The sequence below is a fragment of the Aulostomus chinensis genome, chromosome 21, assembly GCF_037954235.1.
Source record: "Aulostomus chinensis isolate RoL2024-O1b breed Wild chromosome 21, RoL_Achi_v1.0, whole genome shotgun sequence".
Lineage (NCBI taxonomy): Eukaryota > Metazoa > Chordata > Actinopteri > Syngnathiformes > Aulostomidae > Aulostomus > Aulostomus chinensis.
Genome location: NC_141340.1, coordinates 18,642,789 through 18,668,181, shown reverse-complemented (window position 1 = coordinate 18,668,181; position 25,393 = coordinate 18,642,789). Strand labels below are relative to the sequence as shown.

The 25,393-nt window shown below is 45.2% G+C and overlaps 1 protein-coding gene across 2 annotated transcripts in view; it reads right to left on the bottom strand.

The window, feature by feature from the left end:
- Nucleotides 1–14,721, bottom strand: part of olfm3a (olfactomedin 3a) — a 29,854-nt gene extending 15,133 nt beyond the window's left edge. The window contains exon 1 of one of the 2 annotated variants that reach the window (XM_086191652.1): nt 14,479–14,721. In XM_086191652.1, coding sequence (XP_086047778.1) covers nt 14,479–14,547 — 69 coding nt within the window. In that variant the 5' untranslated portion in view covers nt 14,548–14,721. Of the gene's footprint in view, nt 1–13,661; nt 13,803–14,478 lie in introns of those variants that run through there. The other variant, XM_086191653.1, reaches the window with a different exon arrangement.
- Nucleotides 14,722–25,393: the final 10,672 nt, after the last annotated feature.

Genomic DNA, 25,393 nt, shown 5'->3' with positions numbered 1-25,393 from the left:
TCTACGATCGATTTTACAGTTTTATCATCTGATCCGTGGCCATATGTTCTGGACCCTCATGTGAGGAGAGGAGATGAGCTGTTACCTGAACACCATCTGGTGGTGAGTTGGATCAGGTGGCAGGGGAAGACACCACGCAGACTTGGTAGGGCCATACTGTAGTGAGGGTCTGCTGGGAACGCCTGATGGAAGAACCTGTCAAGGTGATCTTCAGTTCCCACTTCCAGTAGGGTTTCAACCGCAACCCAGTGGGGGAAATTGAATCCAAATGGACCCTGTTCCATTCTGCCATCGCAGGGCCAACACATAGAGACAGAAAACCATTCACACTCACAGCCACACCTACGGTCAATTTAGAGTATTCAATTAACCCAGTCCCTATTTCCATGGCACAAGGAAAACATGCAAACTCCACACAGAGCCCGGACTCGCGCTAAGCACTGCACCACCATGCCACCTTGGACAAAGGGTGTATTTCCAAAAAAATGTGGTACATTGCTTTCAGTTTCAGAAAACTGCAGACTCAACTGTCACCTGTCAATAAATCAAAGGCAGTTGATGTCCGGCATTGTTTGGTACAATCCAGGTGAATGCCACAAGTAATAAGCTGCACTAGCAATCCAAAGATAATCGTAGTCACTGCCAGTTTCTTTTTCTCCATCCATTGTCTTCCGCTTATTTCTACATTACGGGTCGCAGGGGGGTGGAGCCTATCCCAGCGTCAATGGGCGAGAGGCAGGGTTCACCCTGGACAGGTCACCAGTCCATCACAGGACCAACACATAGAGACAAACAACCATTCACACTCATATTCATACCTATGGTCAATTTAGAGTATCAATCAGCCTCGTCCCCAAATTGATGTCTTTGGACTGTGGGAGGAAGCCGGAGTACCCAGAGAGAACCCATGCAGGCACGGGGAGAACATGGAGACTCCACACAGAAAGATCCCGTGCCCGAGCCGGGACTCGAACCCGGAACCTTCTTGCTGTGAGGCCACAGTGCTGACCACTGCACCACTGTGCAGCCTTCTTTTTCCTCATATAGAGGATATTCTGTTAAATTTCCTAGACGTTCTACTTTGTTGGCACTGAAGAGTATCAAGATTGTGTAAATTTAGAAACAACCCCAGATGCCATTAATACAGACAAAGCTAAATGTCATATTACAGTGGGGCTGCTATCCTGCCTGCCAGGCAGATACTAAACAGATGCTACATATCCAGTCATTCATTAACCTGTCCAAATGAAAAGCTACCGGGGTATTGGAGCGAGGTGAAATGGATTCTCAGTACTGGAACTCATGATCATACAGCATGAATTAGTTAACATTTTAGCTTTAATGGCATGGGAAATGGTCTTGAATGCGCAGCCAGCTCTGTAATCAGATATCTATGATGGCAATGACCCCTACAGTCAGTAGCAAGAGCAACCCTAGCAACAATCATTCTGGGACCAAATGGTTGAAATGGTGAATGGTGAAATATTTTGGGAATGATGGAAGTGAAAAAGGCACATCAAAGGAGAAACTCATCTTCTTTCTCGTATGTTATCAAAGGTATGCAGGGAGATTAATTTCTGAGTGGAGGGCCACCTTCTTGCTCTTTCTGACCCCAGTGAAGAGAGGAATGAATTGATAATTGTGCAGGAACCTGGACCACTGAATAAGCTGCAACATTATCTTCACCCCCTCTTGAGGGTGTGCTTTAGTGAGTCCTCTGACTGAGCAAGAAGACATGATGTCAGTCATAAGTACGACAGAGGATGATAATGAAACAGTCATCAAACATTATTGCTCAAGTAAAGTCAGTGGACAGCTCCAGGGCACACAGAAGATGCACGCACAAGAGGAATACTAATCAGTGGTGACTGTGTGTTCACTTCAATTCTTCTGAAAGCTGAAGTGCAGTCAGGTTGATGTTTACACACCATGATTTTCCAGGAAATCAATGAAACCACACTTTCAGGCAAATAAAAACAGGCTGATGAATTTAATAATCATTTTACGCAAGGAGACCTCGTAATTGCCTGCTGGGATAATGATCCTTCTTTGATTGAACCAAAGTTAATGTGCCATAAACATGTGCAAGAAATGCTCTTTAGTATTGCCCCAGAAGGTTGTGTTATGATGGTGCAGTGGTTAGTACTTTTGCCTAACAACAAGATGGCCATGACAGCCACTATAAGTACAGCAATAGTACCTGTGAAAATTTCATCAGAATATCATCAGAATAGTGCTCTAAGATACAATCATATCAGTATGTTCACCTTGAAGAGTCTTTGAACGATTGCGTTACATATGCTCTGTCCTTTAACTCAATTTCCATACCACTTTGTCTCCTAAAAATTCCCATGAGCACATGCAACCAAACTTTCCAGCGATTACAGGAAAATTGAAACGACCACAGCTTAGATCCTTGTCTGTCCATATTATGAATGCAGTGAAGACTTAAAAGGAATTGGAGAGCTCTTAAATGTACGTGTTTGATCTTAAGTTGTGTAACAGTGACAATGATATTATTAAAATGCCATCACATCTCCATTTTCTCCTATTGTTTGACACTGGGTCATAATCAGCGCAACATCTGGATTTAATAAATTCTTTTGTAATTTCAAGGGAGGAAAAGCACATTTTTTGAAAGAGATCGAAAAGTTTCTCACACTACTATCAGAGCACATATTTTGCTATCAGCAGTATAAAAATATATTTCAACTGTGGTGTATGATTTCATTAAAATAAAATAAAAAAAAACTTCTACTGCAGGAGCAGAGACAAGTGGTGTCCAAGGTGGCACTGGCTACCTCTGATAAGTGACTCAACAACCTGGGTACCCAGGGACATCCCTACGTTCAGTGCTTTTTTTCAAATCCAAAAGCCCCAGCCTTGACAGTTTCACACTGTTTCACCCATCTGGTGTATTTTTGATCACAGGAAAAAATAAAGGCGCAGAGGGGGGGGGTCATCAGCAGTATTTTTTTAATATATTTTATTCAGTGTAGAAAATGAAAATGTAAAATTTAGAGCTCTGCATAGAAATGTATATATGTTAAGCGTGTTGATTGATATAGTTTTGGGCTGCGATGTGTGCATTTGTGAACATGTTTCACTTACATTCAAATGAATTGGTGTGTGAGAGTGGATCAGAACACACATTTAAGATTTCTGGTGTCCAGATTAGCCCTTTTGTAGCTTCAATATCATGGGCACTGTGTGAGAGACTCCAGTGATCAGGAGCCAAAACCTCTGGCTGCTAATATGTGGTCAGCAACAGTGCACTGACGAGATCACGTCGACACATCAGACCATTGGGGACGCTCAATTAGGAAATGCGCCACCATTATCCAAGGGTAAGATCAAACAACCAGGTCATATTGACTTATTGGCAGAATGTTAAGTTTGAAGGGTGCTTTCCTAATACTGTTCTACATATGTTTAAATTGCTTGGTGTGTGAGTGTGGATTAGAACACTCATTTAAGAGTTCCCAAATGTGTAGATTTGCAAATTCTTACATTTCATTTGGAGATCATGTCATTACATTTCTGACTACTGAGACCATATTCTTTTCATTGATATACAAAGCAAATCCTTGATTTCATCTGGGATGCTGCAACAACATAACTGTGACAGTTTCAGGAATTAGTCCCAGGCAGTGTGAGAGGTAGCTACCTTCTTCCACAGCACGATACCATTTTTCCATCCATCCATCCATTCATTCATTCATCGTCTTCCGCTTATTCTTTTCTATTAAGGGTCGCGGGGGGGGGGGGGGGGGGGGGCTGGAGCCTATACCAGCGTCTATGGGCGAGAGGCGGGGTTCACCCTGGACAGGTCACCAGTCCATCACAGGGCCAACACATAGAGACAGACAACCATTCACACTCACAGTCACGCCTACGGTCAATTTAGAGTATCAATCAGCCTCGTCCCCTCTTGATGTCTTTGGACTGTGGGAGGAAGCTGGAGTACCAGAGAGAACCCACACAGGAACAGGGAGAACATGCAGACTCCACACAGAAAGATCCCATGCCCGAGCTGGGACTCGCTGGTAAACTCACTGCTCACTGCTGTGAGGTGACAGTGCTGACCACTGCACCACCGTAAAGCCCCGATACCATTTTTCTCCTTTCTTCTTCATCCACTTAACTGTATAAGAGAGTCATTTAGCTTCTGCCTGATGCCCTCTCAAGAGGGATTCGGGGAGAATGAAGCCTGGCATGACCTTCCTTTCATAGTGTAATGACTACACCACATGTGCCAACAAAGAGTCCTGAAAGCCAAGCCACACACAGATGCCCCCTTAACCCCACAGCTGCCACTGCGTGATTACAAGCTGGGACTCTTTTGTCTGCCTGAAACATCAGCTGTTCATTGCCGTATCCTTGGAAACCTCCTTTGTGAAACAGCAGATTATTTATATCAGTGCAGAGCTGAGTCCTGCAATGAGTGGTGTCAGCTCATCCAAATTCAAAAAATGTTTCTCTTCAGGGGACGGGACTTTCCTGACAATTTCAGATGAAATCATCAGACGAGAAGAAGGGGGACTTCACATGGCAACTGCAGCAGTTAGGGGAGCATTATGTAGTGTGGCTGAGCAGGCCAATACCCAGTGGTAGACATGACGCTGATGGATTACAGTTTGTGAATGTGAGAATCAATAAAGTGTAGCACTAGTGTGCCTGAAATGTCTTCAATATTTTTAACATGATAGGCGGCACGGAGGTGCAATGGTTAGCACTGTTGCCTCACAGCAAGAAGGTTCCTGCTTCAACCCTCCTGGTTCTCTCCAGGTACTCTGGCTTCCTCCCACAGTCCAAAGACATGCAAGAGAAGACTAGGTTAATTGGATACTCTAAATTGACCGTAGGTGTGACTGTGAGTGTGAATGGTTGTCTGTTTATATGTGTTGGCCCTGCAGTGGACTGTCCACCTGTCCAGGGTGAACCCTGCCTCTCACCTGACGGCAGCTGGGATAGGCACCACCCCCCATGACCCCTAACAGATAAGCGGTAGAAAATAGATAAAAAAAGAAAATGGATTGATGGATGGATGCACGGACTTCGTAGAATCATCAGTTCTTTTTAAGCACACACACACATACATGCACGCACGCACACACAAACATTGTTTCTGCTACACACCCTGGGACACAGAGTGAATACACCTGATTTCACTTTGCCAACTTGTGCTTGTGTGTCACAAACATGTCACCTTGCTCTTTCGGCTAATAGATAGTATTAGCATCAAATATTACAGTGTGCACCAGATTGTAGGATTTTCAAATCTGATGAAAATCAGATGTGGAGACAATAGGCGTACTGACATCGTAGCAAATTTTGTATCTTTTAATTCTGAAAAAGACACTTACCAGATGATTCATTAAAGGTAAATGACCACTCATTAAGCACCCATCACAAATATTGTAATTAGTCCAGGGGGGGGAATAAATCTCAAAGAAACTGTCCAACATGACTTATGATATAAACAAAAATGGAGGCAGACCTTGCTCGGACTAAATTTCATCATCTCCACTGGGCCTTGCACTTTTAACTATATCAAGCTAAAATCCCCATTCGGTTTGTGATTCTTCCTGTTGATCTTCAGCATCATTGGCTACGTGCCACTCTTTCCGCTCAACATTCTATTACCGTTTTTCACACGACGAGACTTCAGTTTAAATCCGCAAACCTCCTTATCTATAATTAACTGCCCTGATCCCTCTGGTTTATTGAGAAAGATATATCACTCACACTTTCAGCCTTTCAACTCCCATGCAACAATGTGTGTTATGATATAGAGACCATTTGGGCTGTAATTACAGTGATCATGATGGGAATAGAGAGGGAAAGTTGTAGCCACGCCTCCAGTGTCAACATATTTCCACCCCTGTAATTACCGACACTTATTACCTGAGCTGCATTCACCTGGAGGAAAAACTGACAAGTAACTTTACTCATAATGATTCAATCAATTCCTGGTCCGTATTCTTAATGAGAAACACATCCTAACACACACATTTGTGTAGGGGAAAATATGTTAGCCCCACACAGACTAGCATCTCCCAAGGTCCACAGCAGAAGTCCTCCATATATCTACCTAGCTGCTGGTAGGAATGAATCACATCCATGATCAATGCACTCCTTTTTTTATATCTAGTTTGTAAGCTCTGACAACCTCCTCCCTACATGGTTCCCACTTGAGGAAATGTTGTGCCTCTAATGGGCAGCGTGGCCAGGCTTGTGGCTGACAGTTCTCTTTGTTTGTCTTGACACATATTGGAAAGTGTCTTTTTTTTTTTTTTTTATTTGGCCCACACTAGAAATGGTGATGTGAAACCTCAAGCATTTTTTCCCTCCCCCTCCATTGTTAAAAAAATACAGTGCATGCATGGATGAGTGCTCACAGCAGCTCTCATCCTCTGATATGGCATCCATGCCAAACAAATATCTTTACCAAACCTCAGTGTATCAGCTCTAAATGCTAAAACTAGCAGCAAGAATTTTAAATGAGCATCAGCTCCAAGCACACAACCCCTTCAGATTGACAATATAACAGCTTCAGAGAATGCCTTTTTGGGTTTCATGATCAAACAAAAATGATATGAAAGAAAAAAGTAGGATTTCCCTAAACAGATTTCCTCAACTGCAATCACATTAAAACAGGCTATTGGCAAGGACTTCATGATATGACACATTTTGCATTATACTATACAATATGTTAATCCTAATTTATTGAACATTTCAAAATAGAGGCTGCACGGTGGTGCAGTGGTCAGCACTGTCTCTTCACAGCAAGAAGGTTCCAGGTTCCAGTCCCGGCTCCAGCACAGGATCTTTCTGTGTGGAGTCTGCATGTTCTCCCTGTTCCTGTGTGGGTTCTCTCTGTTACTCCAGCTTCCTCCCACAGTCCAAAGACATCAAGAGAGGACGAGGCTGATTGATACTCTAAATTGACCGTAGGTGTGACTGTGAGTGTGAATGGTTGTCTGTCTCTATGTGTTGGTCCTGTGATGGACTGGTGACCTGTCCAGGGTGAACCCCGCCTCTCGCCCGTTGACGCTGGGATAGGCTCCACCCCCCGCGAAGCGGAAGACAATGGATGGATATCAAAACAGTGCTGAAAATACAACTTGCTGTGTACCACTTGACTAGTCTTTTGATGTCACAATACCGTAATAATCACATTATACTGATAACTCAATTGAAAAATACAGCTATTACCATTTCTCAATTTTCATTTCAAATCAATTCGAAATCACAACTTTTTTTTGCAAAGCTTCCTTAGCAATGTTGTTCGACACTGCACTGCCATAATACCTTATAAAATTAAGTAATATAATTTGTCCTGTCAAGTTCTTGCTGTCCTATTAAACAATCTATCCATGCTTCCATCCCAGTTTGGCATGGACTGCATGCAAGCTATTGAGCCGACTATAGCTCCTCTCATTGTCTCACCTGATGGGGCACTGAGGCTTGACACAAGGTGTCCTCGGTCCCAGTGCGGGGTTCCTGATGATCTGCTCTCACATGACGATCTTGGCACATCTGATGCTTGCTTAGGCTGGCCGTTAGATATGCTGCTATAGGCTTAGGCTGCTGGGGGATCTCCCATGGTGCACTGGGCTTCTCTCTACTCTCCTCATATATTTGTCATACATAAATCATACTCGTACATATTACTAACTCATCTTCTTCTCCGGAGCCTTCGGGCTACCCTCATCCTACATCCCAGGTGCTGCTGGAGGAGGCTGCAGACCTGAAGAGGCTCAAGCTGCCATTCATAGCTCCACCTGCTCACATCCCAATCTGGCCATCAGTCTCTTCCTTTTCTCTCTCTCTTTATCTCTGTCCCGCTCTTTCCTTCTGCATATCTGTCTTCCTCCATTATCTGTCTTTGTCTCTGCCCCACTCTCCTGCTCTCTTTCCCCCCAACCGGTCAAAGCAGAAGGCCGTCCCCATTGAGCCTGGGTCTGCTCGACGTTCCTGCCTGTTAAAAGGAAGGTTTTCATCACCACTGTTGTAGGATGTGCTGCTGATGGAGAATTGTTGGGTGTAAATTCATTGAAGGAGTGTGGTACTAGACCTGCTCTACCTGTAAAGTGTCATGAGATAACTTTTGTTGTGATTTGGCGCTATACAAATAAAATTGACTTGACTTGACGTGCTATTTCAGCATTCCTTCAGGAGGCTACATAGTATCCTTCCTTCTTCAACCTTGGTAACGCAGCTCTGCAGCTTTTTGCTCTGATGTCCAAAGAACAGGAGCATCCGGGTTCACTGCAAGGTATGGCTGGTACAGTCGCTTCTCACTGAGACATGCAGGCAAACCGTCCACAGTAATCCAATCTAACCCTGTGAACTATTTAGGTTGGCTGGCCTAGAGGCACTTCAGACAGATTCTCCCAGCAGGCCTAGAGGTCCTTCAGCTGCCCCCCAGTGCCGCTCTCATCCACAGACTTACCCTGGTGGGTACCACAGGTCTCAGCACCCAGTTTGACAGCCTGTTTAAACAGGGGGCTCAAGGCTTTCGGGCCAATAGGACCTCAATGACATCCTCTGCATCTTTCTCCTCTTTTGGGAGGGCAGGTGGTTACTATGTCCAGTTTATGCATCTCCTAAGCAAGCTGATGGCTGATGCCACTGTGATTGCCTTGGGTTGCTGTCACTCCACCCCTTTCAGATGTGGCTGAACAGCTTCCGCTAGGAGGCCAAGTGACACCAGCACAGGGTGTCATGGCGTTGCCTCCTTGCTCTGGCTCCATGGAAAGAGAGATTATTTCTCCTTCAAGGCATTCCTATGGGCTCAATTGCATCCTGTCCGGAGACCATCATGACAGATGCTTCCCTCTCAGAGTGGGATGCAGTGTGGCCGGTATATGTGGCAGCCATTTCCTCTGAACATACTTGAGTCGATAACAACACAGTGGGGTGCCAAAGACTTGTGTCCCTTTCTCTAAAGCGTGGCTTGAGGTTATGACCCCTACTAGCACAGAGAGCTCAGGTGTGGGATCAGCCCCTGTTGCTGAATGCTTTATGTCTGCCTCCATTTGAGCCCCTTGCACAAGCAGAGCTCAAGAGGGTGTCAGTTAAGACTGCTTTTCCTCTCACCATCACCTCAACTTACACATTGAGGAGCTACGTGCTCTTTACGTGAGTGGCTCATATCTGAGGTGGAACTCAGATACATCAGATAAATAGATCTTACACAGACCCGACGAACATGGTGTATAGGCACCTGTGTTTGCATGCGGTGGTAAAGCCAGTCTCTGCTTCAAGTCATAATAAAGCTAGACCCCACTTTTTTTAACGGTATGTGTGTATGCTAGGAAGTACAGTAAGAGTTAGGAGAAACTGATTTCAATAAAAAGTGATCTTCTGGTGACCATTTTTTCACATTCCTTCAGCCAATAATGAATGAATGAATGAATGAATAGCTAAATTAGTTAATAATTATCTGTTTCCAAAGACCTCTTTCACTAAAGAATTTTACTACACCACCCAAGGGTATCAAGACAACCATTCACACTCACAGTCACGCCTACGGTCAATTTAGAGTATCCAATTAGCCTAGCTCACACTTGCATGTCTTTGGACCGTGGGAGGAAGTCTGAGTACCCGGATAGAACCCACACAGGCACAGGGAGAACATGCAGACTCCACACAGAAAGATCCCATGCCCAAGCCAGGGCTCAAAAACCAGGAACCTTCTTGCTGTGAGGCGACAGTGCTAACCACTGCACTACTGTGCCGGCAGTAATAAATCCCAAACCCAAAATAAGTTTCAATTCATTTGAAAAACAGATTCTCAGTTTGTTTCACGCAGCCTACTGTCCTCCTGTTCGGAATTCTTATCTGAATTCTCAGAGTTTATATCTCTCTCTTAGATATGATAATGTGCCACTGTTGTCTGTCCCACAGTCCTTCAGAGTAGCAGAAATTAATACCCTTCTCAAAAAAACAACCCTGGATCCAGAGGTTTTGCCAACTACAAACCAAGATCAAACCTTCCTTTTCTCTCCAAAATTCTAGAGAAAGCACTTACTAAACACCTCTGTGACTTCTCCACAGCAACAGCTTATTAGAGGATTTCCAGTCAGGTTTCAGGGTTCATCGTAGCACAGAAACAGCACTTGTCAGAGTTACCAATGACCTCCTACTAGCATCAGATGAGGGACAGGTCTCTGTGCTGGTCTTATTAGATCTCAGTGCAGCTTTTGATACCATTGACCACCATATCCTTCTACAGAGACTGGAACCTGTCATTGGCATTAAAGGAACTGCACTAAACTGGCTTAGATCATATTTACTAGGTTGATCTCAGTTTGTACTCGCTAACAATAATCCATCTGAAACCACTTCAGTCAGCTATGGTGTTTCACAAGGTACCAGTCCAATTTTGTTTGATAAAACTCTGACAAAAGTGAAATTACTGTGCTGGGCCCAAAACACTTTAGGAACACCTTATCTAATGAGACAGGTACCCTGGACGGTATCTCCTTTGCCCCCAGCACCACTGTAAGGAACCTAGAAATTCTCTTTGATCAGGACCTGTCCTTTAACTCACACACTAAAAAAATCTCTAAGACTACTTTCTTTCATTTACATAACATTGCTAATATCAGACACATCCTGACTCAGAAGGATGCAGAAATATTAGACCACGCTTTTGTCACTTCAAGGCTGGATAACTCAAAGTCCCTCCTATCAGGCTGTACTAATAAGTCCCTAAAGATTCTCCAGCTGGTCCAAAACACTGTTGCCTTTGACTAGAACTGGTAGAAGAGACCATGTCTCTCCTGTACTGGCTTCTGGCAATGGCAGACATACAAAGTCCTCAACAATCAGTCTCCTTCATACCTGACAGAGCTCATAGTCTCCTATTACCCAGCTAGAACCCTTCACTCCCAGGATGCAGGGTTACTGGTGGTTCCTAGAGTTTCTAAAAGTAGCATGAGAGCCTTCAGTTATCAGGCTCCTCTCCTGTGGAACCGTCTCCCAGTTTCAGTCTGGGATGCAGACCTCCTCTCTACCTTTAAGAGCAGACTACAGACCTTCCTTTTTGATCAGGCTTATAGTTGGGCTGCTTGGGCTGGCCCTTAGATATGCTGCTATAGGCTTAGACTGCCAGGGGATCTCCCATGATGCACTGGGCTTCTCTCTCCTCCTCTCTCTCCTCTCTGTCCTTCTGTATGTGTGATTACATAAATCATACTCATATGTGTTACTAACTCGTCTTCTTCTCTGGAGCCTTCAGGCTCCCCTCATCCCATATCCTAGATCTTGAGTGCTGCTGTAGGAGGCTACAGATCTGAAGAGGCTCAAGTGGCCACCCGTAGCTCCACCTGCTCACGTCCCTGTCTTTCCATCAGTCTCTTCACTTTCTGTCCTTCTTTATCTCTGTCCCTCTCTTTCCTTCTCTATATCTGTCTTCCCCCATTATCTGTCTTTGTCTCTGCTCCACTAACCTGCTGTGTGTGTGTGTGTGTGTGTGTGTGTGGGGGGGGGGGGGGGGTAATTTCAGCATACCTCAGCCAAAAGCCATTAAATACACCTTTCTCTACAACAGTCCTTGCCTGCTTTCATATAACTGGAAAACAAGTGAAAAACATCCATTTTAAAAAAAGATTTACAAAAGCCAGATATTGTTCTAGACATAGTTGGAACTACTTTCTTTCCTGGGTGCAGTGATTAAGCAGGTGTAGTGTGATCCTCCCTCAAAGTGCATCCCCTAAACGAACTCCTTACTTTCATTTGAAAAGCTGCTGTCTACACTTCCACATGTGATGGGAGGAAAGATGAGGTAGTTTGTGACGCTATCCTTTTTTTCCACTAGTAATTTTCCATTTTAATTTTCCACCTGCCAGAAGGTGGGATGCGCACAAAACAAACTTTTTCTTTAAAGTCTGAGGTGGTCCCACGAGTGGCAGAGGGGATGGAGCAACTGTCAGGACATCTAAGGTGAAGGTGCAACTTAAAGGACAATGCCGGCGCAAAACGAACCTAATGAGTGTTCTTTTATTATTAGGACTTTGAACGATTGCAGGGATTTGTTATTACAGAATCCAAATGTAACCGGTTATGGCGCCTACTGCTGAGTAGCTCCCAACGCAGTTTGTATTAGCCGCGGGTAAACAGACAGTTTATACAGAAAGTTCATGAAACTGAAAAAGTCACGTGGAATCTCGCCTGGCTTGTTATTTTGCGATTTCACATTAGAGAAAATTAATAAATAAATGTGAAATTGCTAAACAACATGGGACTTTTTAGTTCAAGTTGCGTAGCGTGCGACATTTGACCGGCGATGCCTCGTTTCCCAAGATGGCCACTGCCTGCAGAAACTGCGTACTGTGCTTATGAACTTGTCTTTTAAATAAACTTCCTGTACACTTTAAAAGTTGTCAGTGCTTCGGTTTACATGAAGAGGCTCGGCTTACATTACCACCGAGGCATTTTGCTGTTTTGAGTGTACATTTTTGTTATGTGTACGTTTGGCAGCAAAGCCCTTCGGTGATTGCCTATACAGTTCAGGCAAGTAGACGACAAATTTTTACTGTACATCATGGAGCATCGTCTGCTCATTCGCATGTTGGTGCTGATCCGGACTGTATATCAGCAGACTTTAACGGACAGCGCATATGAACGGCTGGGGAGACTGCTGCAATTAAATAATGTATTAATACACGCAAGTTGCAGAAGCTCTGCAATCGGACGGTCGAATCACAGAAAACAACAGGTGATGAGAGCCTACCGCCATGTTTTTTTCCTTTGCCATACAAGCGCGACCAGTGAGGTAAGTGGACAATAAAAAGCTCACAATCACATACATGTGACAATCACAAAGTTGGCTCATCATACAAACAGAATGTGATGTGTGATTGGTGCGGATGGGGTTCACACCAGAAGTAAACCACTCTAGAGTTCACTTGATAGCGTCAGTGACCACTCCTACCAGGCTGACCCGAGAGCGGTTGACTGGTCCGCACCGGAGTTCGAGGCCAGCGTTCACACCAACCACAACGAACCACACCAAGGAGGTAAACGCTCCAGGGTTCAGTTCAACTGGACTAAACAAATCTGGTGTGAACGTGAGGGTCTAGACTCCTTCCTAATTCACTCACAGAGGAGAGAAGGGTATCAGTCTTCTTGTCGGCTTCCGGAGTGAATTGCGAATGAAAGAATTTCTGGGAAAAAAATTGTTGTGTGCCTTTAAAATTGCAAAATTGAATCTTGGGTTTCAAAAAAAATGCACGACTAACACAAATCTGCTGAAGTGAAGTCAATAACAGGCCTGTGTGTAGGTCTGATCAGCTGCTGGTCCACTTCATATTTCCCATCTTAGTGTAAAACCATAAGACGTCTTACTTTAAACACACTGCATGCAGCTTCATTGCTTTGATCACAAACAGATGAAGGCTGAATCCAAGACAAGCAGCTGTCACACAGCAGAAAAACATCTCCAAAACATAAATACTCACAGCTCCCTATCAACTCTATCTAAGGTCGTTCTCATTTGATTGATAGGCTGAAACCATCTTAAAAATATTACGTGTCAAAGAGAACAAGACAGGAAGTTGAGGGAAAAAAAAGGAAGTCCCAACAACAAAGACAAAAAAAATTGTTTCCAGACTTGGATACGTCAAGGATTTTAACCCTTTAAAACTGACCAATCATCCTTTGCTCCAGAGGTGTGCGAAAGCTGCAGATGGGTGAGCCGGTGGAGGAGGTTTTCTCTTTTCTGCCGAGCTTCACAGCCTGCGCGCTTGTGTCTCGTTAAGTTTCAGCACCATGATTTCCAGTTGCTCTCCTCTCTGTCTCCACCAGATCGCCGCACTGATTTTTCACTCATCATTATAGTAAAGCTTCCTTGTTAGCTTTTTATTCGTCTTTGACAGTAAAAAATTGCTCTTCTTAGATTTCCTCGACTTAAATAAAACAAATCATATGATCTCATAGAGTATTAAATTCAGACAACCTTCCGACGGAAACGGAAGCGTCCTTTAAAAAACGATCCTTGGTGATCCACAAGTGGAATGACTTCCCCTGTGTATGCTGATTTTCTGAGCGGACTGAGCCTGCATTATAATGTGGCATCTCTATGTCAAATCACATCCCCGACAGAACAGTTCGTAAATAACGTCAACCACACACAGGGTTTACTTGGCATTCCTTACACAGTCAATGGAACATCTACATCGAATAGTGATTAAATGAAGTTCGGAAATTCTTTGGGCCAAATGTGGAGGAGAACTGCATGAATTTTATTATTTCAACGCATGAACGCAGATGTGTCCATACGAAACCACAACGCAATTATTTGAGTTTCTTAGTATCTCAAATTACCTGGCCAGAAAGGGGGCGTAAGGCAACGTGTTGATTTATGGCCAGTCAGTCTCGCTATAAGACAGACGCAGGTGTCGGCAGGGTATCGATGCTTCATGTCCTCGAATCCCTTTTTAATTGTGAGAAGAGAACGCAACTCACCGTTGTTGGGTATAATCCGCAGATAGTGAGGGAGAGGACGGGGTACAGGGCGCTGATCATCACCCGCATAGTGACGGGCTCCAAACTGTTGTTTTTCCCCAATGTATTATATAGTCCGTTGACATGTAGGGTCCTGGCACCGGTGACACTTTTAACAGCAGGGAACAGTTCCGACCAACACGTTTACCGGTATCACATTCGCCATTCTACAGTGTTCCGACTGAAAGCTGCGCCGACAAGGAGTTTGAGGGAGGGAGAAATACTCTGTTTAACATTCAGGAGACCGCAGGGGAGGGGCACCAAGGACCTGACATCACTTTCGATCTGTCTATCTATCTATCTATCTATCTATCTATCTATCTATCTATCTATCTATCTATCTATCTATCTATTCATCTTTCTATCTATCTATCTATCTATCTATCTATCTATCTATCTATCTATCTATCTATCTATCTATCTATCTATCTATCTATCCCTTTTTTCAGGTATAGTTTCCACACAAAAGGCTTTGTTAGTGCCCGACATTTGCTTCCTGACAGGTACATCGTTCCATTCTACAGTTGAAGATCATTTTTTTTCACCCAGTTTCTGTTTGTAAAGCCATGCACCTTCTGGTGAAAAGCAGAAGTGAAACATAGCGACCACAAAAGCTGCTTGATTCTTGATAACTCAGGTGTTTGGTCTTCAAGATAAATCAGGACCGATTCAAGAGGGGAGTCTGAATTTGAGTGTTTTCATGGAGAAACAAATCGGAGAACTTGTAAAATTATGGTCCTCTTCTTATGAAGTGAACAACTGCTGGGCCAGCTTTGATAGCTGGTTTTCCCGTCATGAAAATTATCTTGGAAACAAATCTTATAAATAATCAATATTTCAGGCCCTTTCTCACCCTTCTCAGAATCATCAAATCACATCGGTAATCTTTTCTTTTGAGGCCCAAGACTAGAAAGTGAATGCTCACACATCTGAGACACTGCTCAACATGCTTATTGTTTATGTCACTGCAAGCAGCAAGGTTTACTGGAAACAGACACCTTTGTTTGTGGATGGCTGAGTGTGGAGCACACTGGAGGGTTAGTTATAGCTTCACAAATCAGTGGGCACAGATACTATGTCACTATACTATGAGACGTATTTCTAGGCAGACAAACATGTATACACCTCTCTCTCTCTCTGTCTCTCCCTCTCTCTCAGCTTCTGGGGTTCCTTCTTCTTGATGTTGCCATTGCTTCCATAGCAGATTGCTACAATCATCCCCAAGACCCACTGTTGACTGCCGTCACCATGTCGTCAGTCTGGATCAGGAAGTCCCACATGAATTTAGCTCGGTTGTGCTCTACCACCTTAGGAGTGGTCTTCCATTCTGACTTTGGACTTCCAGTCCACACTCCACCACTTGGTTATGGGGTTCCATTCACACTCTCACACACCCTGAAAGTCTTTCATTCACCCTCTGCTCTTGTGGTCCTTAGCTATCCCTGGCAGAAACTCCATATATATTGGTCCCAAGGCAGAATTGTCAAATGGTCTCCTGAGTGTCATCAAAATTGTTTCCAGTCTGCTCATCCTCCCGCTCCTGGTGCGTCTCCATCCATGAACCCTGCATATGCCAGTCTCTCCAGTGTTCCCTCGATGTACCACAGCCTTGCCCTGGTGTTCAGTAAGGACCAAGCACTCTCACTTTTTTAAAATTTTTTTATTTTTTTAAACCTGTCCTGTTCAGTAGCTGAAGCAAGCAGCATCAATGTTCCTGGTGCCTTGTTGCACTGAAGCAGTTTTATTCTGCATAGGAGGAATCTGATAAACTCCTCCTATCGCCATTTATGTTTAATTTTATTTGGAATGGTGTTGGTTCATTGATAAAGCTGCCGGACTGAGGCTCAGGAGTGGACAGGAAGAGAGAACAGGGACAGGACAGGGAAGACAAGGGGGAGGGGGGAGACAAAAACAACAACAGCAATAGCAGAAAACAACAACAACAACAATAAAAAAAATAAAAAGAACACAAAAAACAAACAAAAAACAAACAAAAAACAAAGAAACAAACAAAGAAAAAGTAACAACAACAAAAGAAAAAGAAAGAAAAAACATTGGTTGCAGAATTTCCGGTGCAGATTTACCATTTGGTTTAATATAATTTTAAGCTAAATGTCTGTGTGTGTGTTTATGGGTCAGTTGTGCGCTCCATGCGTGTTTGTGTGTATGCGCGTGTACATATGCGTGGGGGGATGTGGGGGGCCAGGACATCGCACCCCCAGTCCAGGATAGCAGGTAGGTCAGGACCAGGTCACCAGAGCACCCAGAAACCCCCAGGACAGGGGGAGCCCCAGGCCATCCCCCCCCCCCCCCCACCCCCAGGAAAAACAGCCACAGGCCCAACCCATGCCAGGACCCATAGGAAAGCATAGGAGCAGCAACCCCCACCCAGAAGTAACCCACAGAGAGACGGGGCAGAGATGACCCTGGTCCCGCCGGGCACAGCAGAGCAGCAGAGCCCAGGGCCACAGGGCCCCTCTGGCCCGAGACCCGACCAGAGCCTCCCAAGGGGTCCGCCAGCGGCGAGGCTGACACCCACCCACACCCCACACCCAGGCGGGGCAGCCACAGCCCACCACAACGACCAGTACCACCGCCCCCGAACAGAGCTATCCCCCCCCCAACCCACTATCTCCATCCCCTCTACTCATCCCCTGTTCTCCCCCTCCCCCCAGAGCAGGAGGGCTTCAGGCTATAGGGCACCACCAGCCAGCCAGCCGGGACCCCCCACTCCCTGGAGAGGCCCAGCCCACCCGCCGGGGTGAGCCGAAGGCACGCACGCCCAGGACCGCCACCCCCGGACAAAACAATCATACTCTCATCTTCCTCCATACAGGGGCTGAGAACTCCATAGATGCTGATACGGTCCAGGGCACCTCAGACTTAGTGAAACCGCCAGAGAGCGATCCACCGCACAACAGCAGGGCCCGCGACCAACCCCAGCCCAACCACCACGCCGGGAAGAGGACCACCCCCCCCCCAGAGAGCCCCGGCCAGGCCCCCAGGCCTGCAATGGTGCAGTTAGCAAAGGAGGCAGCACTGGACCCATTCCCTGCCCCAGCTGCCCCCCCATCCCAACATGGTGCAGGGTGCGTGTTGTGCATGGGAATGTAGATGTGATGATGTGGATGACTAGAATGTAGTTAAAATTGGCGGAGGCACCCAGGGCATGGGAGCCCCGCCGGTTGCAGACGGCAGAGTTTCCCAGTACATCCTCATGCACTCCCCCAAGCCCTAAATGTCTACTTCCCCACCCTCCTCCCATCGAGGAGGAGGGTGGGGAAGCACTCTCACTGACCCCACAACCGACTGCAACCTTCCCTGCAGATATTCTCCGGACAGGGACCTTCAGGGAGAAACGGAGCTCGAGACACAAGCAGCAGGGTACGAGGAAGCGGGGGAGACGTGGTGGGATACCGACACTGTTTCCTCTTACGTCACCTTTTGTGAGGAATCAATTATTCTCAGGAAATCCATCACTATATTATCCAATAATAAACCTTGGATCTTCAAATATGTCAAAATAACGATTAACAGGCACAACATTAATTTCAATCATGGGGATATACATACTTAAGAAACAAGTGAAGACAGAATTGAAAATAACCAGGGTGAATTATAAGAAGAGGGTGGAGAACATGTTCAGATCCAGTAAGTCTCTGCCAGCGTGGGAGGGAGTTCTGTCCATGATGGGGATGCTGACCAAAAGGACTCAAATTGCTTTTAATTCCTTGTCTGATTATGAACCGTCTAAAAATCGAAACATTTTTTAATCGGTTTAACATTTACGATTGTACGGAGGAGCTTTCCAGTCTTAAAAATTTGTCCTCAGATGTTACAGTGCACTTAAACAGTGGAACTGTTTTAATCTCTTTTTGTTTTCTTTTAGTAGGTCTCTACAGACTCACAGGGTCCCTCAGCTTCGGAAAAACTCTTCCATTGTTCCTGTCCCAAAAAACAAGGCTGCTCAGTCGACTTCAGACGGGTTGCCCTGACCTCACTAGCAATGAAGCCGTTTGAAAAAAATTGTCAAGGAGGTGCCTCCATCCAGAGTTAAAGATAATTTGGATCCCCTTCAGTTTGCCTACAGGTCAGGTTGGGGGTGGAGGATGCAACAAGAACTCTTGTAAACATGATTTTAAGGCATCTGGAGGGAAAGAATATTTGCAAAATTACTTTTAATTGACTTTTAATTGGCTTTTAACTGTATTCAACCTTATATTTTGCTGAGAAATTACATTGTTTTATGGTATTGACTGTGGCCTCATAGAATGGTCGCTGGACTTCTTAACTGAACAGTCTCAGTGGGAAAGGGTCGATGGGGTTGTCTTTGATGTCCTCTTCTCCTCCACTGGTTCCCCCGAGGGCTGTGTTCTTCAGCCACTTTTATTCATTTTATATACCAATGATTGTCACGGTCAGTATCCATAGCGTCATATTTTAAAGTTTGCTGACGACTCAGTCATCCTGTCCTTTCTCAGCAGTAATGACCCTGATCATGGGCCAGTGGTCAGGGACCTCACTCACTGGTGTGAGTCCTCCTTTTTAAAGATGAATGTCTCAAAAACAAAGGAGATGGTGATTGATTTTCGTAAAAACAGACCAGTCACCACACCTGCAGAGATCTCTGGAGGAAACGTCAATGTTGTGAACCAGACAGTCCTCCTCTGATGAAGCCCCCTTGAGTCCAGCCCCTACCGTGCCGTTGCCACTGGTGGTTGGAGCCATAAGCTGGGATTTGAGGCAAAGTTTCAAGAAGCTCAATAGGATGAAAGTGAACTACCTGACAGGCTGTTTGCTCCTGCGTCAGTCAAATCCCAAGTCTTCCAGTGAGGACATGCATTCTGAGTTGCCTGCCACCCTTGGGCCTCTCGAACCCTCAAGTTTCTCCAGCAACATTTTTGGTGGATGAACATGGAGAGTGATGCTTGTGGCAGCCTGTCAAGTGTGCACCCAGGGTAAAAACTCCAACCGTCCTCCTGCCAGTCTCCTTTGTCCTCTTCCTATGCCCATCATCCTTGGTCCCACATCACCTTGAACTTCCTCACAAGTCTTCCTCCCTCCTGAGGTAACACTGCAATACTCACCATCATAGACCGGTTCTCAAAGTCAGTCTATTTCATCACTCCAGAAACACCCCTCCGCCAAGGAGGCCGCCGACCTGTTGGTGCTCCATGTGTTCTTGGTCCACGGCATACCATCAGACATGCATTCTCTTTTCCCTGTCTAGGAGTCAGACATTGCGGTTCCTTCCCAAGCCCATCTTCAACATTGTAAAAGGAGCTGGAAGGAGGCCTGCTCTGCCCTGCTTCATTCTGCGGAAACCAGCCGGGGAATAGCTGACAGCCACAGAATCCCTGCACCTACCTACACCCCTGGACAGGAGGTTTGGCTGTCCAGCAGGAACGTTCCTCTGAGGACTGAGTCCAGAATGTTGGCTCCATGTTACATGGGTCCATTTGAGGTTGTTTCTGTCTTAAACCCTGTCATGTTGAAGTTGAAACTCCCCAGGACCATGAGGATTCGCCCGGTGTTCCACATGTCCCTGCTGACATGTGTTCCGCACGGTCTGGCGACTGCTGATTGGCGACGTTGTGGGAGGGGCTTCCAATACCTGGTCGATTGGGAAGGATATGGCCCGAAAGAGCACTCATGGATTCCCGCTCCTTCATCATGGACCCAGAGATGGTGAGGGAGTTCCATCATCAGAATCCTGACTAACCTGGTGGGTCACCTGGTGGCAACCATGGGGGGGGGGGGGGGGGGGGGGTACTGTCAGAAGTCTGTCTTCCCAGTGTGTGTCTGTGTCTCTCTCTCCCTGGGGGGGATCCAATGAGCCGACAGGTGTGCAGGTTGCGTACCTGTTGTCCACCAGTCATCAACCTCTGTTAAAAGCCCAGTCTCCACAGTCACTCTCTGTCAGATTGTCCAGTTTCCCATGTGGTACACTGCATTTCAGGCTCCAATTTCTTTGCGTTTATCAAAACTTTCCTAGTGTGTGTTTACCATCATGACCTACCTTGTTTCACCTGTGATTAGGAAATCCTCCTCGCCTCCCTGCACCATGCCCGAGCCAGCAGGATCCGCTCCTGTCGCTCCCCATGCCTCATCGCCCTTGCTTCACTGCCTTCCCTCACTGCCACCTCACACTCAGTCCCACTCTGTGGCTGTAGGACATTAAGCTCTTGCTCTCTACAGTTTCCAGAAGCCCAACTACCAAACTGCACAGGAGCCCCAGGTGGTGCGCTACCCACCCCAGCAGAGTGTGCAGTCGTCCGCCTCACTCTGCACCGCTGTTTAACCGGCACAATGATGTCTCAGCGCATTAAATGAATCATAGTTCGCTCAATACGACGCAATTTTTTTCCTCTGCAAACATCATTCAAAGAGGCATGATGGAGGCCATAATTTTTTGGCGTTTTCAAATACTCATAATGAATAAAATAATATTTTAGAAGATGCTGGCAGCGGCTGTAGATGCCATAGTATAATAATGAATCAAGGCTATATCTAGGTTTGGAGCTAGGTTCCTGCTATGTCTCAATAATTATTAATAACTGGCGGTTTTAATAGGCTAATTTAACATATATTTATTTGATTATATTTATTTAGTTTAATTTTATATATCTATTCATCTATTTGTATACACACAAATCATGTCCTATAGAAGCAGACTGTCTATTTTAATAATTGGAAAAATGAAGAAATACACACAAATATATAGCCGACATATCAAAACATTGCACACTTTCAAGTTAAACACAAGAACAGATGAGATGATATTCAAGTTGTTGTCACAGTACTATACACTGTGAACAAACAAGTACTGCAACGCCAAAAGTATTATTTTTGTACATGACACAACCCTACCTTAACAGGACAGCACCTAAACTACATATTTGCATCAATCTGCTCAGGCCCTAAAAGCCTTGAAAGAGGACTGCTTTGGTGTTTTTTTTCCTAGTGCTCCCTTTCTGCAGCTCCAGAGAGGTGAGTTTTGCCATGTGGTGCAGCCTTATCTTCAGAAACACAGACACAACCAATGACAACAGTGTAAAATGGTGGTTGTCGATGCCAAACTGTGTCTCCTCAATGTGTTCCCCCGAGATGAAAAATGTCCTCTGTTCCAACCTCCTCCCGGACGATGTAGGTGACTGTTGACAACTTTGGTGCCTTGTTGATGCGTGCCGGATGACCCTCTCTGCAGCTGTCAACACCTTCACGGTACCTTGTGATGGAATCACAAGGCCACCACGGTTTTTCCAGTGTCAGCAGGTGGTAGTTTTCATCAAGTGATGACGGTACAGCATCTCTGACCAAGCTTGCACGGCATACATCACACGACAGCTTTTGCAGAATCTGCCAGACCACAAATCCTGCCATGTAGACAAGGGCATTTTCCACCAGCCCCCCACAGCGAGTGGGCAGGTAACTGTGATTTGTCACAATGGCCGAAATGTTTGCAAATGGAGATGGATGTTCTTCAGCTGTTTCCGGAGAGGACACCTCTACTGCAGCTAGGGACACAGTCTGATCTTGGGCTGCAACATTGCCAGTCTCACTGGGTGACACACCACATCGAACCATCAAGCAGTGGAAAATGGCCTGGAACTGGCTCGCAGAGGGGTTATTATTCCAGCCACCTTGCATGTAAAACAGGCAGACAATGCATGCATTACTCACATGACATAAAATTAAAGATTCGTTAAGTATATTTTCTGAATTCATTTCATTAAAAGAGCCTACCTGATGCTCTGATGGAATTAAACAGGAGCTCCAAGTAATCCTGGCTAAATCTGTATGTTGGGACACACAGCTGAACTTGGATGAGCTCTGGAATCATTACCATCAATGTGTCGATGTTAATGATAAATCCAATGACACACAAATACCTGCAAAAGAAAAAAGTTGCATTTCTTGGGTGCAAACTCAGAGAATGTAAAGCAGCTACCAGAGCAGATACAAAATTAGTTTGCATCCGTGTTTTTGGGAACAAGAACACACGCACGAACACATGCAATACCTACCATTTTGACTTACATGGACATGATGTGGAATACATACCTTTAGAAGCATCTAGGACCTGCAACACATTTAATACAAGACAATTCAAATGGAAACAAAACTGCAGATTGAAATTTTAACCAGAACAGAATTTTTTCTTTTTAAACCAAAGCCAGCTGAGGTGTCTCAGCATCTGGTCAGGATGCCTTCTGGACGCCTCCCGTTAGAGGTGTTCCAGACATGTCCGAGCGGGAGGAGGCCTCGTGGCTGACCCAGGACCATGTGGAGGGATTATATCTCTTGCCTGGCTTGGGAACGCCTGGGCCTTCCTCCTGAAGCTGCTGCCCCTGTAACCCGGACCAGGATAAGCGGCAGACAACGACAACATCCCTCCTACATACAAGCTCTCTTTTTGACACCAACAAATCTTAATGTTGGGGGAAAAAATAGATTTATATGCATCTGGGACCTGAAAAAGACTGAATACATGTTAATTTTGACATATACAGCTGGACACAGAAAAACATTGTAATTAAAGAGCATCATGTTGGTAGACAAAAACAAAAAGAAAATACACTGTATCATATGAACCTGATACAGAATGAGGCATCTTATGAGCTCGATGCATGGAACAAAACCTGGAACTGTTTCACTGAACTCATGCAGTAACTTTCTTGAACTTTCAACTTTCATGCTCTTTTTTAATAGACCTCTTAGAGCGGTGGAGGGGTGCTCCATCTTGACAAAAATGCTTTCCTCTTTATCAAATTCAAAGCACCGAAAGGAGCTTTGAATCCTTTGGCACGAGGATTGCGTCCATTCATAATATCAGAGACTGTCAATCATCTACAAAAAATAATAGTGGCATATAAATGTCATGTCAGTTAAATATTGAAAAACCTTATGTTTGTGAAAAAAACCTATGATACAATCAGAATGATTAGGGAATCACCTTGATGAAATCTGCTGTTGCCTCACAGTCTCTGAACTGAGAGGACCCAAGATCTCGCATTGTGCGGAGAGCCACTGACACTGAGCGACTCAGTGTTCGTGTGGCTTGGGAAACCTTCATCTTGTGGTTCTCAAAGTGGACATGCTTGTCTGTAATTTTATTTGCAGCATGCAGTCCATCTTTTTTTCGCACATCATTGAGCTGATCGATGTACATCCAATTTATCTGTCCACTGGTAGATGCAATCGGACTGTATGACTGCAGAGAAAGAATTGGTCACTGCTCAAACAAGTACAAACAGCACAATTTTGATCTTCAAATCCAGTAATAAATGTGCAACTGAACAGACAAAAATATTAAGAGTTAACTTTTAGGAGCAGAAACATCCATCATCATCTTACTAGTAAGGGTCGCGGGGGGGCTGGAGCCTATCCCAGCATCTACGGGCGAGAGGTGGGGTTCACCCTGGAGAGGTCGCCAGTCCATCGCAGGGCCAACATACAGAGACGAACAACCATTCACACTCACATTCATACCTACAGTCAATATAGAGAATCCAATCAGCCTAGTCCCCTCTTGATGTCTTTGGACAGTGGGAGGAAGCTGGAGTACCAGAGAGAACCCACACAGGAACAGGGAGAACATGCAGACTCCACACAGAAAGATCCCGTGCCCGTGGGACTCGAACCCGGAACCTTCTTGCTCTGAGGCCACAGTGCTGACCACTGCACCACCGTGCAGCCCTAGAAGAGACATAACTTGTACAAACAGGTATACAACAATAATAATTTACCTGCTAGTATTACGTGCCAACTTCAGCATGTGGCATGCGTCCATCATTACAAATACTTGGTCACCAGTCGATGGATGTGGGAAACTGGTTTTAAGTGGGTTAACCCATTGGGGTTAACATGGGTTAACCCTCAGCTCACAACCAAGTTGATTGCACATACTGATGTTTATAGCATGGCCATCCATTGTGACACACACCGCCTGAACACCCCGTGCATGCAGCTCCTTCAAAGCATGAGTGAGAAGGACCCTTTGTGTGTCTGCAGACAGAGTCTTCGTCAGGTAATATGCAATGGGAGCCTTCCAATGTCCTTGAAGGCCAACCACCAGGAACACAAGCGCCTCAGTAGCAACATCAGGCTCATTGTTTCCATCACCCATGTCTACAAAGCCAGACATTGACTGGTTGTGCGGATTATATTGCACATGTTTTCTTATGGCCATGGAATCTAACATGACTGCAACACGCCCATATTTAGCCTGGTCATCCTTCCGTCTTTTCTCCAGCATATCCAGCATAATTTTGTTCAAGCCACCTGTACAAAAAATATTGAGAAATAGCAGTTTAACAAATAGCCTATACTACTGTATTTAACTTCCCGAAACTGAATTTGATAACATTATGACTACCTTTGTCATGTATTTGGATGGGGTTGGGGAAAATTCATAGTGTCTCTGAGGTATTTGTATGCCTTAAGACTATGAAGATGGAGTGTCAGGGCGAATTCTCTGGCCTTTAAAGCAGTTGGAGAGGAAGGCATTACATAGCTGTGATCCTAGGATAAGGAGAGATGAACATTGTTCGAGTTATGTTTTACTAGCTGTATCACACATGACACAGATGGGCTCACATTATTTCTAAAAGTCATCAGCTGTCAAATCCGCTACCAGTCTCTAAAACCATCATGACATGCTGATATGTAAAAATGAAATACTCACATCTTGAGGCCGAGGTTCTGAATGTGAGGTTGGGGCCGCCGGGCCATCCTGAGGAGTCTCAGACAGGCTCTTCTCAGATCTTCTGAAGGCAGATGTGTTCCTGCTTTTTTTCTGGCTAAAATGAAGACAAGAAAGAAAGACATAGATAGATAGATGGATAGACGGATAGATAGATGGACGGAGAGAGAG